The 15,824-nt window shown below is 34.6% G+C and overlaps 1 protein-coding gene across 1 annotated transcript; it reads right to left on the bottom strand.

Annotated features, from left to right (window-relative positions):
* Positions 1–6,815: 6,815 nt before the first annotated feature.
* Positions 6,816–13,945, bottom strand: LOC144561601 (ABC transporter B family member 13-like). The gene is made up of 10 exons (XM_078310613.1): positions 13,840–13,945; positions 13,542–13,717; positions 13,225–13,425; positions 12,101–12,360; positions 11,287–11,600; positions 10,788–11,011; positions 9,905–10,278; positions 9,170–9,585; positions 8,368–8,609; positions 6,816–8,157 (listed from the first exon to the last, which is right to left on the bottom strand). The coding sequence occupies exons 2-10, from the start codon at positions 13,701–13,703 to the stop codon at positions 6,949–6,951; spliced, it is 3,402 nt and encodes a 1,133-aa protein (XP_078166739.1). The 5' UTR covers positions 13,704–13,717; positions 13,840–13,945; the 3' UTR covers positions 6,816–6,948.
* Between the last annotated feature and the right edge of the window lie 1,879 nt (positions 13,946–15,824).

The raw sequence follows: 15,824 nt of genomic DNA, 5'->3' as shown, positions 1-15,824 counted from the left end.
AAACAACCTCAAACCCACTTCACGAATCTTAAGTTAGATTAGATTAGAGTGAGATTTAAAGTGTTTCTCTTGAGGATCTAAACTTTGAGACTTCGTTCTCTACTCTAGTCGGTCGTGTGACTTTTCGTTGCTTTGTAAGGGCTCACCGGTTCACAAGTTGTAATCCTTTCTCGTTGGGTATAGAAAGGCACACCTAGAAGAGGTTGCCACGCCCCGGAGACTTAGGCCTTTGTTTTGTCGAACTCCGTTATCACCTCGCGTATCAAATTTCTCTAAACTCATCCATTTACTTTTAATCGCATTTATTTTCAGTTTTTTGAGTTATTAACGTTGCATTTAGTATAACAATTATTACAACCGCAAATGAAATATAATTATTCATAACAATTAAATATATGGAATAGTATATTTGGGCCTTAATTATATTTAGAATATAATTAAGAAAGCCCAAGAGTTAAAGCCCAAAAGCCTAGGTCTAATACTATTCAGTCCGGGCCTTATACTATTCAGTCTGGGCCATTCTAGGCCCTTATACTATTCATATTGGGCCCAAATCAAAGCCCAATAACCATTTATTCTGGGCCTTTCTGGGCCCAGCACTATTCATTTTGGACCTTTGTAATTAGTTTATTGGGCCAGGGGCATTTTGGTCATTTCACCCATGCCAAAACTGACTTTACCCCTTCAAAACCGACCTACTACACCTATATAAAGGGGTGGAGGGTTGGAGAGAAGGCATACCATTTCCATTTCCAAGTTTGAGTGGAAACCTGACTGAACGTCTGAGGAAGCCAGGTTCCTCACATTCTCGGAATGCCTCTCAAATAGTGATTGTGTAAGGTTATAAATATATATGTATAGACGTATATATTTGAGTGGTAAGTGGTTGTAATCTTACGTAGTCAGCGGTAACTCTGCTTTTACACATAAGTTGTGAATCAGGGTATCTGCAAAGCGCGAGACAACTTGTTTAGCTGAGTGTTGCGAGTATAGTATTTCTGGCAGAAGAAATACTTTCTATCTGATCATTCCTAGTGTACTACTGATAGAGGCACTAGACATCTGGTGCTATTGTCCGAGGAGCAGCAGCAGCAGCGAGGCAAGACCAACGGCAGTTCCAATTTGAATTTGGAACCAAGGTATAATGTTATATTAATTTATTTAATTGTTAAATAAATTTAGTTTTATAAATCAATCATGAAGATAGATCCTCGGCTTAAGTTAGACGTAAAAATTTTTGTTTTACGGTCTTTTTTCGCACTTAAGCCAATACAAGGGTAGCACCAAAACCCAACAATGTTAACATGTTAATGTGACTAGAGGCAGATGTAGAATTTCTATCAGGGTAGAGCACTAATTGGGTTCAAACCCATTAACTTATGGGATACACAATTGCAACTCAATTCCTGTAATTATGTTTATTAAAAAATATGTTATAATCATAAAATTGATTGATACAGTATTGTAATATTTTTCCTAAGCTAATTAAAAGTTCACTTGGCATAGTTGAAAGTGTGACTGTTCTTAGCAAATTAGCAAATTGAAGTCAAAGTTCAGATAAAAATTTAATCGAAATATATGTATTGAATAATAAAAGGTCCAAAAAGTTCGGCCGGACCATTTTTTTAGAATTGTAATGTTAGATCCTACTGTCAGATCTTTCTTGTTATCTTTTTCTTCTTCATTTTATTTACGAAATAGAGCATTATAGATCCCAAAAAAAAAAAAAATGCAAAATCGACCAAAACTCGAAATTAGATCAGCCCTAAAGTAAGCACTACATCAGATCAGAACTAGGTACACTAAACAATTAGTACTGAGTCAAAAATAAAAATTCAAATCTAAACACTTGTCTACTCCAATTTTTTTTCTTGGATCCGCCATTAAATGTGACATTCTCCGTCTACATTAAAAGATTGTATATTTTATGCAAAATTAGACAAAATATTGACAAAGTTAATTTGACTTCATATAGTACACATATATATTTTTTTGTCTCTACGATCTGTCTACCGTATAAAAATCAAATTATTTTTGTCATATCTTTATCCACAAAATCATTATCATTTCCGGATTAGCTCAGTTATGAAAGTATGTAGGTATGTAGGTATTGCATAATTGAGCATTGAATCGGAGACAGTTGGATGCTCAAAGAGCATAGTGCAATGATTTGAGTCGCTTTGGTCTTATACATGGTCATAATTACAAAACTATATAACGCTCAAATAAAGAAAAAGAAAATTATAATCGAGACAAAAGTTGCCATGCTCAAGAAACCTACATTAATGTTTCTGATTAATGGCGCGAAGCCTCCAAGTCGAAGTGGTAAACATACCGCGAGGGATTACACCGCTAAACGCGAACAAAACGTGGTCCTTACTCTCGGAGTTTTAGGGTTGCTAATTCTGCAATCCAACTTCAATTGCACAAGTTTGGAATTCTCAGCATCAAACTTCGTCCCAAGGAAAGTGCAACTCTAAGAAATTCTAATAAAATTTATTTTATAAATATATAATCAGGAGCGGAGCCAGAAATTTATCGTTAGGGGTCAATATTAGCAAACTTTTAAATTAGAGAAAAAAAAATAGAATATGGGAGTCAACAGTGAATACAATTAGTAAATTATATGGGTCCAATCATAGTTGAAACTTGAAACTATGATATTTTTTTAAAAGTTTATAAAATAGCATGTTAAAACACAACTATTTGAAATATAAATGAGGTCAATTGACCTCCATTCATCTCAACTAAATCCGCCTCTGTATATAATAACATTAATTTTAAATTGCAGCTGTTTTGTAGTCAGAAAGTTTCATCTAATGAGGTGAATCCAGTTTGAAATTTCTCTGCATTTGATTGAGAGAACTAGGGTTGCAAACGAATCGAACCGAATCAAATTTATCTCAGTTTGAGTTTGATTTGAATTAATTTTGAATCGAATTTTTTACAAACTTAATTTTGAATCTTTTACAAACTTTTTTACGATAAGAAAGAGTGATCAAAGTCACCGAAAGCGAGAGATGAAAGTCGTCTAGGGTTTTAGAACTGAGAGCGAGAGTTACGACTTACAAGTTATGACTTATGGCTAGGCGGCCTTATGTTTTAACTTATAAGTCATCAGCAAAAATCAATAGTTCACGTTACTTTGAGATTCGAACTAGAGTAGTTTGCTAACCTATTTCGAACGAACCATGTCCAGTTTGAATTTGATTTGAATTAATTTCAAACTATTTCGAATTGAATTTTTTACGAACTTTTTCGAATCAAACTCGAATCGAATCACGAACTACGAATTTTTTGTGCAGCCCTAGAGAGAACCATCACGTTTATCAAGATATAAATCGTTAAAATGTGATAAGTATTATATTTGATGTAATATGTTACTTGTCTTTTCATCATCTTAAATTCTTAATTCAATCGAAAATGTCATTATTATAAATCTAGCTGTCTTTTAACACCCTCGAAGAAAATCTAGCTGAAAATTTCAACAAAATCTTAAAAGAAAAGAAAAGATGTATACGAACAAAACAACATATAGTGAGACATAATAAAATTATGCAGTATGAAAATTAGAGAAACAAATAATAATGTACTGAGACACATGTAATGCTTCTATAACATTATTTTAAAATTTTGAATCGTGATAATTAATAATAACAAAATATATTTTTGATAATTAACTCTCGACAATTTACTTTTGTTGAGCTTTAGGAAGCGACTACATAATTATCAGCAAATAACGTTGACTTATTGCTGATGTGGCAAACTAAATGACGCATCGTCGTTGATTAGAAAGAACTGCTTGATCAATTTTCTTGATTCTTGTTAGTGGCTTTTAAGTGCCAACTAATAATTTTATTGATAAAAAAAAAAACAAACTTACAACGAGTCAAATGACTCTAAACTTAAATTCACTTTAAATATAATTTGTGTGTTTTTACCCATCAGTTTGGGCTTTCACTATTTTCTAACATCTTCTTCAATTTATTTGAAATTGATTTGATTTTTCCATTTGTTGTTCAATTATCGTACTTTTGAACTTTGTCAGGTTAGAAATCCATTTAAATTTGAGTTATTTTGGATGTGCTCTAGAAACAACTTGTGTAATAGAAAGAGATGATATACAAATTCACCTCCTCTACATCCCGATTTGAAGGTATACAAATTCATCACTTTTCTATATACCATCGTTCCCCTTCATTCCTTCTCATATTAACCTCTTTTCTGAAGCAAGTAATCGACTCTGATCAAATTTTTATCTAATAATATTTTCATGCTGTTATATCTAAAAAAAAATATTTTCATGTTATCGGTACCAACAAAAAATAATCTTTTATTTTTCTTTCGGCTATAAGCTTATAACTGACAACATATATTAATTTACCAAAAAGATAAAAAGTAAATATTTTTCTCTTAAAAAAAAAGATTGGAAATGATATCCATCTCCAACGTACGCCTTGTCGCGTAAAATTTATTAGTATAGAATTGTTACCTCACAATGCGAATCCTTTACAAAAAAAAAAATACATATTCCTTTATATATAATTTATCGACGAATTTGAAAGAACAAGAATGGAATACCAGAACAGATGAGTTTATAGTTTATTCTCGGTTGATAGTGGGACCAGAGAATAGTAGAAGTCTCAATCACGGAGCTAATTGATGAGTGCACGGGGCTGGCTGCATGTACACAAACTGGGTAGCACTTAGCAGAGCAGGTAGAGACGATGACAAACCCAGAGCTGTGCTGTGCAACGCTTTATCCCCTCAACATAATTCAATTCTACCACCGCACTGTTACCGAACATTTTTTGCTTTGGCTAAAAGTTCCATTTCACGTGTTAGTGTATCCCTCCTAAATCCTGTCAACCCTACAGTAATAGTAATAGTAATAGTAATAGTTAATAGTAATAGTTATATATATACATCGTTCCCTGCGAAATAGAATATGTGTGCACTGTTGTATGGTATAAAAATATTCGGTTTGGGTGGCTACATGTCTGCTGTTGAAAGAAAGAAATAAATAAATAGCCGAATATATCAGAAACAATGAAACATACATTTTGTCTCTGACTACTCGACAATTTTTTTATTCTTAGAAATTCAATTATCGAAATAGGATTGATTTTTTTTTCTTTTTTTCTGGATAAATGGATGAGATAAAATCAATGATTCGGTTGGGAATGGTTCCCCAATTCACATTATAGCGTGTGGGAAACTAATGAGACCAACCAATAGGGATTTAGGAAAGAGAGAAAAATAATAAATAGAGGACTCGCGAATTTCACAGTTTTTACTGGAATTAAATCAAATATAATTTTCGAACTTTTTGTGATAAAAACACGCATAATCGAACTATTGATTCGGTATGTAGATAATAGGACCGAATTATGACGTTTGGATGAAATAAGGAGTAGAGCAAGAATAAAGCTAATTCCAATATTGAGAATAATAGCTAATCGAAACACACAAACAAAGAATTGTAGCTCAGAATAGTGTTAACTCGAGTTAATGACTATTCTTTATATAATATGAGAACAAAAAAAAAATCAACATGTTTTCGATAATTTTTATTTTTAATTTCTAAAATATAATAATTGTGCCTGGATGTATCATGTATGTAGCCTGTAACAATACCAGTAACTTTAGGTTTCACCCAAAGCTAAATTTGAATGCAGTAACCAGGGTTGGATAGCATAGGTCACTAGGTCAGCATTCAGCATTAACATTTATTTCGGTGACATTTAATGCGAACAGCAGAGAATAGACAAAAGATATGAAAAAGGTTCCTTCGATCTTAGTAAAGAAAACTCTCATGTGCATGCATTCTCCACAATCTTAAACTACTCAATTATGCGCCGTATGGTCATGTTTGGTTGTAGGGTACTCCGCTTTTAATGAGTCAAACGAGGAATAAATATAAATTTAAAAGAATAAAATGGAATAATATCTGAGTTACTTGAGAATAAGTTATTTTACATCTTACACCTGTGAAATTCACGATTAAAGTAATATTATGTTATAATTTTATTTTTCTTTATAAGTTTACTTTATCAAATTTTAACCAAACATTATTATTTTAAACTACCTTGGTTCGGAGTAAGAAATTTAATTCATACTAACTTGACTCTACAACCAAACATAACCTGTAGGCGTATACTGCAACAGTAAAGATATATAGTAACACCTTTGCTTAGTTTTATAAAAACTAGTATTTATTTATTTTTTCGATACTCGTCACTCTTTTTTTAGTTGAAAACTCACGGACAATATATGCATTAATAAAAAAAATTATAAAATAGCTATTACATAATATTAGACGAGTGTCTGATAGAACTAAAAATACACCGGGGTATGTGTATTATGTGGACGAAATTTAATCATTTTTGCTTGATTGGAATGATAGAAGTCTAGTGATGGTTTCCTCTGTATGCATATCATAACTGAGAAGACACTGAATCCAATCAGATCGGAAACCAAATTGACCGGACCATGACAGTCATTCATTAGCTGAGAAGGCACTTAATAATGTTAAAAAAATATATATAAGATCAAAGTTTTAATCTGCTGCAATAGTTACGATGTCACGGTAACTACGCTGCAATTTTTTTGAAAGTTTTAAATATATGAGATGAGACAACTTGGAATGGAATGAAGTGCCATAGCTATAACACCGATGCAACTGCAACAACGATTGTGAAACTCCAAAAGATTCAATATTCAAGAAATCACACTTTCTTAGAAAAAAATAAACTAAGTTGCTAGATAGCTAGCGTTCTTTGTTATCCCCAAAATATGCTCCTTGATATCAACTAGAAAATGCACGAAAACCAATTTGATTTTGCTGATACACGTACTGGTAGATCTCTGTACAACTACAAAATCAACCACAATATATATATATATATATATACTCTTTTAAGTCTTCTACTACGCATGCATGCATGACTAACTATTTTGCTGTTGCAACTGCAGTAATTGAGAATAAGCACTACCTTGCCTCCTAATCAACACCTCATGCCTCCCAGCCTCTTGCACTCTTCCTTCACTAATCACCGCAATCATATCAGCTTCACGAATCGTTGATAACCTATGCGCTACCATGATAGTTGTTCTTCCTTCCATCAGTACATTCAAACTTTCTTGCACAAGCTTCTCAGAGGCCGTGTCAAGTGCACTTGTTGCCTCATCCAAAAGGAGAATGGCAGGGTCTTTCAAAATTGCACGTGCAATTGCCACTCGTTGTTTCTGACCACCTGAAAGCTGGGCCCCACAGTCACCTACATGCGCATTGTATCCATCGGCTAACCGGCTTATGAAGCCATGTGCATTGGCAGCCTTGGCTGCTTTCATGACCTCTATTTCTGACACGCCTTCCTTACCATATGCAATGTTTTCATAAATGGTGTTAGAAAATAATGCTGGTTCTTGCTGAACTAGTCCAATCCTTTGCCTTAACGATTTCAACCTCAGGTACTTTATATCCATGCCATCAATTAATATGTCTCCTGAGGTTCGATCATAGAATCTCATTATAAGAGCTATTACAGAGCTCTTTCCTGACCCGCTTTTCCCGACTAAAGCAAAGCTGCTTCCAGCCGGGACCCAAAAGCTCAGGCCCTGCAGAACAAAAGCATCTGGCCTTGTAGGGTATCTAAAACTCACATCTCGGAACTCTATATCTCCTTCGATGGCTTCTACATGCATCGTTCCTGGTTCATCTGGGTCTAGTTCAGTTTTTCTTTCCAGGATAGAAAAAACCGAGCTAAGTGCTTCTGACCCCTTTGCAATGTCAGGAGCTACTGCAATTGTCTCAGCCACACTGATTGCGGTAATTATCAATACCATAAAAGATTTCATGATGCTACCAAAATCTGACTGTTTGTGTGTTATCAAGCTAGAAGCGTACCACAGGCCGAGTGCGTAAGAACAGTATGCAAAAAACTGGGAGAACCCGTAGCCCATGCCAGCTATGTGTCCCCTGAGAAATGCTGCCTTATTTGCCTTGTCTAATGTTTCACAGAAATGTGATGTTATCTGTTCTTGAGCATTTAATGCTTGCACTGTTCTTATGCTGTTTATGGCTTCTCTTGCTATTGCAGTTGCCTGAGCATAACTGGATGTGTAATTCCCTCCAAAACCTTTGAGAAATAAGTGCTGCATATAAAAAAGAAAAATAGTTATACAATTAATTTCCTTGGTTATGTGCTCTTGGAAATAAATTTATCATCAGGTAAGTTCATGCGCATTGACAAAAGAAGAAAAAAAGAAGAAGGAAACATGCACGTTTCTCAGGTCATGCACGTGTTTTGAAGATAGAGGTAGAAAGAATTTTTGTCAACTTGAATTTAACTTCTACAGTTTTACCTCAGCTATAGAAGCACCAATGAGTACAGGGAAGGTTGATATAACAACTAATGCCAGACGCCAACTAAAGAAGAAAGATATCACAAATGCCGTCACAGCTAGTGCCATGTTTTGAATAACTGTTGATATTCTCTCAGCAAATATGCTCCGCACTAATGTTGCATCTACTGCAAGATTTGTTGTAAGTGACCCGGGGTTGTTCTGGTCTTGATCAAACCATCCAATCTCGTTCCTCAACATAGCTAAGGGGACAGAGATTTTTATCAGAAATTTTAAGATAAAGGCAGTTAAAGAATCACAGGTTTGCTATTTTTGCATTGCTACAACTACTGGTTTGCATTTCTGGTCTTCTTTGCAGAAGCATACCAAATGCTGTTTCTGCATTTGCTGATAGTACCCAATTACCAACATTCATGTATTTGCAACAGTGCACAAAGAATTTTTTAGTTTTCACAAATTGGAACCCACAAATTAGAGTGGCGTTGACAGAAAAGGTATATCTTGCATAAACCAGTCATGGAGTAATTCTTTTTGAAGGTTATTTGGCGAAGAGTCATGAATTACATTGAGCTAATTAGAAGAGGGACAATTTAGTAATTTTTGCTCGATGCACAAATATTAAGAATCTTCAAATAAATTGGGTCTTAGTACTAACATCAGAAATGCAAGGTATCATTAGCAATTATGTAAAGTATTAAATGCTATTGCAAAAAATAGCCTTCTATTAAGATAGATGCAAAAACTGAGGCTGTAAATGAATTCTATGGTAAAAGTCTGCACTGAAGTAAAGTAGGCTAGTGACCTGAAAACATCAGCAGTCTGACCCTGTTGGTGAGTTTCTCTCCCATCAAGGTGTAGTAATAATGTTGCAACACATAAACTGGTACTGTAATTAAAGCGGCTCCAATAAAAATAAGAGAAATTGTTCTTAACTCAATCTTGATATGATGTGCATTGTGAGTATAAAATACTGAGAGGACACGTGTTATTCCTAGAGCAAATAAAGGGCCTTCTGCTCCAGCTATTATTGCACCAATTGAACCCAACACAGCACATGGCCATTCTGGTCTGTTTAGTTGGATCAGTTTTTGAATTGTAGTTAGTGACTCTTTTCGGGGAGCATGGTTTTCTTGCTTGATCTTTCTTGATCCCACAGGTACAATCTCTTCAATTTTCTCTTGTCTTGCATGTGGGAGAGGTGATATTGTGGAAATGCCCCTGAAAAAAAGGAAAATATCATAATATCAAAGGTATAATACCAGCATTGTGTAAACATGTCTACAGATGACCAAATACTGACACACATTAATTACAAGAATTACTGGCCACATTTTCTTGTATTGGGATCTCTATTTCTTCGATAGTTGTATTTATTAACTAATCTTTCATTTTACCATTGTAACTTGAAGGGTAATCCACATGTCAAACACTTAGAGGAGTCACAGACTTCTCTTTTGGTGGACACATCTATTGCAATTCACTGGCAATAGTATTTCAGTGCAAGTTAACTTGAAACTTCAAATGCAACCTCACTTACAGGATTTTCTTGATACAACTGGAGCTTTTGTTGCTGTTTCTCACAGACACCTGGAGGTGCACCAGCATTGCATATTCTCCCTCTTCTCCCTTTGATATCAACTCACTATGAGTGCCACTTTCTACAACTTTACCATTCTTCAAGACCACTATTTTCTCAGCCTTGCTGATGGTTGATAACCTATGTGCAACTATAATAGTGGTCCTGTTTGCCATAACATGCTCTAAAGCATGCTGAATTAGGAATTCAGATTCTGCATCTAAGGCACTTGTGGCTTCATCTAGAAGGAGAATTGCTGGGTTTCTAAGTATTGCTCTGGCAATGGCAATTCTTTGTTTCTGGCCTCCTGAAAGTTGTTTACCTCCATCTCCAACCTTCCATTAGATGAAGCAACCAATGATTGTTTATAGAAAAATTTTAAATAGCATGTACACTCTGAAAAATGATAACATCTCACAGAATCTATCAAATTCAGAACAGACAGATTATACTTGCTCATTGGGTTAGAAAAGAAAACAAGAACAAACTAACAGCTACTAAGGTGCTCTTACTTCTGTATTGCAGAGGTTTATGAGGAGCGTATAACTTTGGCATCTCTTGAATAAGATTAGAAACATCGGGAGTAGTGGATATTGCTTGGTTTTTTTTCTTTTTTTCTTTTTGGGACATCCATGACATTCCTAGTTTTGTTGAGTACGCTGGTCCCTCTTTTGGGTGAATTTTCCTAAAGACCCCCATGTTACACAGATTCTGGAAAGCCCTTCCTATCCAGTATTTGAAAAAAAAAATATTTTGAATTCTCCCCTTAATTATGTTGGATTTCTTGCAATTTCATCTAAAAGCAATTTATACACCAAGCAAATGAATCAACCATGCTGCTTACCTCAGTCAAGTAACCATCTGGTAACTCTTCAATAAAAGAATGAGCATTTGCAACTCTGCAAGCTTCCATTACATCTCCCATACTAGCATCTTCTCTTCCATACATGATATTTTTGGCAATAGATGTAGAGAATAGAACCGGTTCTTGACTGACCAGTCCCATTTGGTTTCTCAACCACTTCAATTGGAGGTTCCTTATATCATGCCCATCCAAGAGAATTCTACCTATTTACGTAGACATTACAAAATTAATGGCAATACTTATATCAGCAGAAGAGAACAAAATAAAATGAATAAGAGCATTCTCTTGATATAGTTTTTGTTATGACCGACAAGCTGGGATTCCTGAACCAAGAATTGCAATTTGGATTGATACATCTTTGTACTGGACAATAGGAGACAGAGTGCCCCAAATGTGGCATTTGAGACTAAATTAACACAAGTTCATGTCAATTGAGCTGCAATTATTTTTCTTTACCATTGCAGAGCTTTGTAATTACCTGATTTTGGTTCATAAAGCCTTTCAATCAATGAAATAATGGTGCTTTTTCCACATCCACTTTGACCGACAATTGCAGTTGTTATCCCAGCACCTATTGTGAAATCTAAGTCCTCAAAAAGGATGCTTTTCCTTGATTCATATGCAAAATAGACATTACAAAATTTAATTTCTCCAATTAATTTTGTCCTGACAATTTCTTCTCCTTCTGTCAGCGAAGAGCTCTTATCCTTTTCTATCACAGTGACAATGTTTCTTGCAGCAGCGCATGCTTTTACCAAAGAACTTAAATTAGGTGCTGCTTGCCCAAGAGCACTGCACAGAAAATTATTAATATTACAAATATTTTTAATTAGGACTAAAAACAGTAATTATAGAAATACAGAGAATTACTAAAAGCATTTGTAAATAAAGAAACTTCATGAAGTAATAATAATTAATTATAAACTTTTTGGTACAATTAGTCTGAAAGGGGCATTTAGGAAGTTCTGGAAATACATGATTAAGCCACCACGAACAAAATTTAGCCAGTAAATATGTACCAAATCAGTAGCAAAACCTTCTGGAAAGCAGCCATGGAATAAAAGCATATAAAAACAAAAAGATGATACAAAATAATAAAAAAAGGGGTCCGAGATCAGAAAAGTAAACTGTATTTGGATAAAAGGTATACTGTTGCAGATGGATCAGCTAAAAGTTATCAAAAAGAAACTATCCTAAATTGAAAAACATCACTAACTAGCAATTTTACGAAAATGTTGCCCAAGTGATGCCTTTACTCTTTTCTTTGTTAATTAGAGTGAATGAAAACTCACAATCCACTGAAGATGACATTTAATATGGTGCTAAATGCCTTTCCACCATTGGTAACTCTGCCTGTGACAAGAACTCCAGCATACCATAGAAGTAGGGCCCACACACAGAATAGTAGTCCATACGTGGAACCCACACCCAGACCTTTCACAAGACCACCCTTCTTCCCTAGTTTTAAAGCCTTTTTCAGTGATCTAGAGTATGCTTCAATGGCCTTGCTTTCTCCCACATTTGAATAAACTGTCCGTACCTGTGATATTACCTGACATATGGAGGAGGAGGAACAATTAGAATAACTATCAGCAAAGTGTTCTTTAAAGTAAACTTTATGATTATGACATAGCACTTGTATTCAGATGATTACGGTTGGTCAGAGCTCCATGCTGGTGATCCTGACTAGTATAATAGTATTATACACGGTGGAAGTTTTCATGGTTACATGAGTGAGGAAAAATTTACCACTCAATCCTGCAATTAACCCTATATTTGACCATCAACTGTGAAATTAATTCGGGTTGTCTTCTTTATTGTTATCCACATTATGCTAAATTTACCATCAACGAAGTGAACTGTTTTACCAGTGCAATTAATAATGGTCAAGGTGCATCACTATGATAATTTTCACCTAAATGTAGACCTAATAAACTGAAATAGACCCCATTGTTATATACTCAACTTAAAATTTCACTGCACCAATTCATTTATAATTCTGAATTATGTCTGTAAACTGTTTCTACTATGATAGGGGCTCATATGCAGGAGGAATGAGGGAACCGATTTGGATAACTATCACAATTATTATGATCAAGGTGTAGAACTTTCATTTCATTTTTTCTTCTGGCAAATATGGAAATGTAGCCCCCGTCAAACCAAATGGGCACCAATTACAAATTAAGACTTGATTAAACCGTCCATAGTCCATATCCTCAACGCAAAACAAAAAAAAAGCATCAATTTAACCGTTAACTACAAAAATATGCCTCATCCACCCACAATTTGGCTTAACTTGTACTAATTAACGACCAAAGAACTTGTATAGTATACAAAAAATCACGAAGGTAACATACTGATACTAGTACTAATTGAAACAAATGTTCAGAAAAACTTAGTAAAAAGTTCAGAAAACCTCTTCTGCAATTTTTCCAGCTTCGGCATATGCAGCTTCTCCTTTTCTTGACAAATTTGAAATTACAACAGCATAGGTTCCTCCAGCAATTGCCATTAACGGAACAACCGCCAAGGTAACAAGTGTAAGCTGCCACACTGATAAAAATCCAACAATAAAACCAACCAAGAACTGGGAGATGTATCTGAAGCAGTGACCTATCTGCATGAGTTTTACAACTAGTTATCAGATTTGCACACAAGGTGTTCGAGATAATGTGTCTAAACAAGTAACAATTTCTTTACCCAACAATCAATGCATAATTATAATTTCTGTACCTTGTCACCGATCACATCTTGCACAAGTATGGCATCGTTTGAAAGGTGTTGAAGTACATTCTGTTTTGTTGAATCTGTATCGAAAAAGCTCATATGTTGGTTTAGAACAGATTGAATGTACTTGATCCTGAGTCGAGCTGTTTGTCTCTCTCCAGTGTGCATCCAAAAAGCTACTCCTGTAAAATCATGAATAAGTAGCTAGGTGTCATATATAAAGGAAAATTGCTCATTTTAGAGATAGAACTAGCTAGTACTGCAATAGAAAACAAGGAAAACCAGAAAATAGTTGAGTACATACCGATCCATGCCGAAATTAGAACGAGTAATCCTAGATAGACCAAATGCAGCGCGTTCTGCACCAAAAAGAAAAGGAAAGAGCTTTTAAAGCTATGAAATGAGAGAGATTTCGGTTTTAGCACCATTTGGGATCCGAAAGTCGGAGTAATGTAACGTTAGAGTTTCTAGGACTGTCGGATTAGAATTCGGATCGATCCGACTCTATTGCACGACCTCTTTGAGATTCGTGCTTATATATAACGAACGGACCGGATAATTCTGAAAGCCGTGAAGAGACTACGACGGCTTAGCTTAGACCATTGCGACAGAAAAAAAAAATTCTTAAACGAAATTGAAGTAGGGTTAAGGATTTGGCTAATATGCTATGGGTTGCATAGAGGCCTTCCGTGTTACGGCTCAATATTCGAGTTTTTAAAATTTTAATGGTTGATCCGAACTGTTCATCTTGTTTTCCATATTAATATGTGCTTGGAGACCAAATTTTACATTTTTTGGAAATTTTTTATTATTATTTTAGATTTATTGAATATCGCTGTTTTTTATGATCCAGATTTGTCTGAAAAATTTAAAAATTAGAAAGTTAATAAATTAATTTTAGTGGATTCATTTTTTGAACGTTTTTGACCGCTTGTCTTTATAATAAATTAATTCGAATGTTTAAAAATTTCACATGTAGATGTATCACATGTAAGGTAGACGGGTTTCAACGGTTCGAATTCGCCATTTGAAATCGATTTGATGAGTTTTAGAGTTAAGCTCACCAAAATTTTGGTGAGCTTAAGAGCACCCTAGTTCTACTCCTCTAGTTGTACCCAAAGTAGTTATAAAATACATCTGATTTTTAATGTACATTCAGTTTAAATATAAAAAAATATTTTTAAATTAAAATTAAAATTATAGCTGCATGTTATTTGTTTCTAAATAGAACATGTATCAAATTCGCGAATGAAATGTATTATATGTTTTATTCGGAATTTGGTTCGAAAACATAAAAAAAAAAAACGAATAAAACGCAAATTCTAACCAAATTTATTGTGTATATTGTTACTATGCTCTGCTCATGCATAACAGTTTTTAGTAACTAAATTTGCAGAAATGAATAGAATTACCTCTGATACATCTGATGCAAGCCTGTGTGGATGTTTAGAGAGCGAACCTAACGAGTCGATAAGTCGACCAAACAGCAACAAGAATATTGGAAGAGAAGCACCATGAATGCAAGAACCAATGGCACCAAACAACATCAATACATAATCCAATCTATCAGCAAAGAAGAAGAGGCCATGTCTACATAACGCTTCTCTCTCATTGCCAGAGACATTGCTCTCTTCTTTGCTAGAATTTGAGGTAGAGATATGGTCAGTGTCTTCTTCCATGAAAAAAAGAAAAAAAGTGATGAGAAATGGAAATTGATTTGATTCAATTGAAATTGTGAAAGGTAGAGAGTAGAGACAAAGGTGGCAGAGATACAGGTATACCGTGAGACATTATGAGGCAATTAATAAATAAATATAGGAAAAGGGCTAAAATGGGAAAATCCCGTGAAAGACCGAAAAGGTTATTTTCCATTCATTGCCCTGGCTTCACCGCTAGTGTTCTATCAGTAAATGCTCCAGGCTATTCTCTTATACATTTTTGGCTGAAATTTTTATTTATACCCTTTAAAAAAAAAAATCAAAACACCTCAAAATATGAGGAATTCCATATCTACTTGGGCTGCTAAGCTAATCTGCGGGGGAGGGGAGTGGCATATTGGCTTGTAGGCTCCTCAAAAACTAAATATGTTTAATATAACAGTGCAATTTTAGGCTTTTTGGGGGGCCGCCAAGCCAATCTGTGGCTCCAAAAATGGAGCTGCAGATTGACTTAGCGGTCCATATAAATATGGAATTCTTTCAAAATGAGAGTGTTTTGTTTTTTTTGAAAGTGTATAAATAAAAATTTCGATATTTTTGGGACTTGGGAAACATTTTTAAGACAATAGAA

Source organism: Carex rostrata, chromosome 11, assembly GCF_964058835.1.
Source record: "Carex rostrata chromosome 11, lpCarRost1.2, whole genome shotgun sequence".
In the NCBI taxonomy this organism is placed as follows: Eukaryota; Viridiplantae; Streptophyta; class Magnoliopsida; order Poales; family Cyperaceae; genus Carex; species Carex rostrata.
This window is presented reverse-complemented; position numbering and strand designations above follow the sequence as displayed.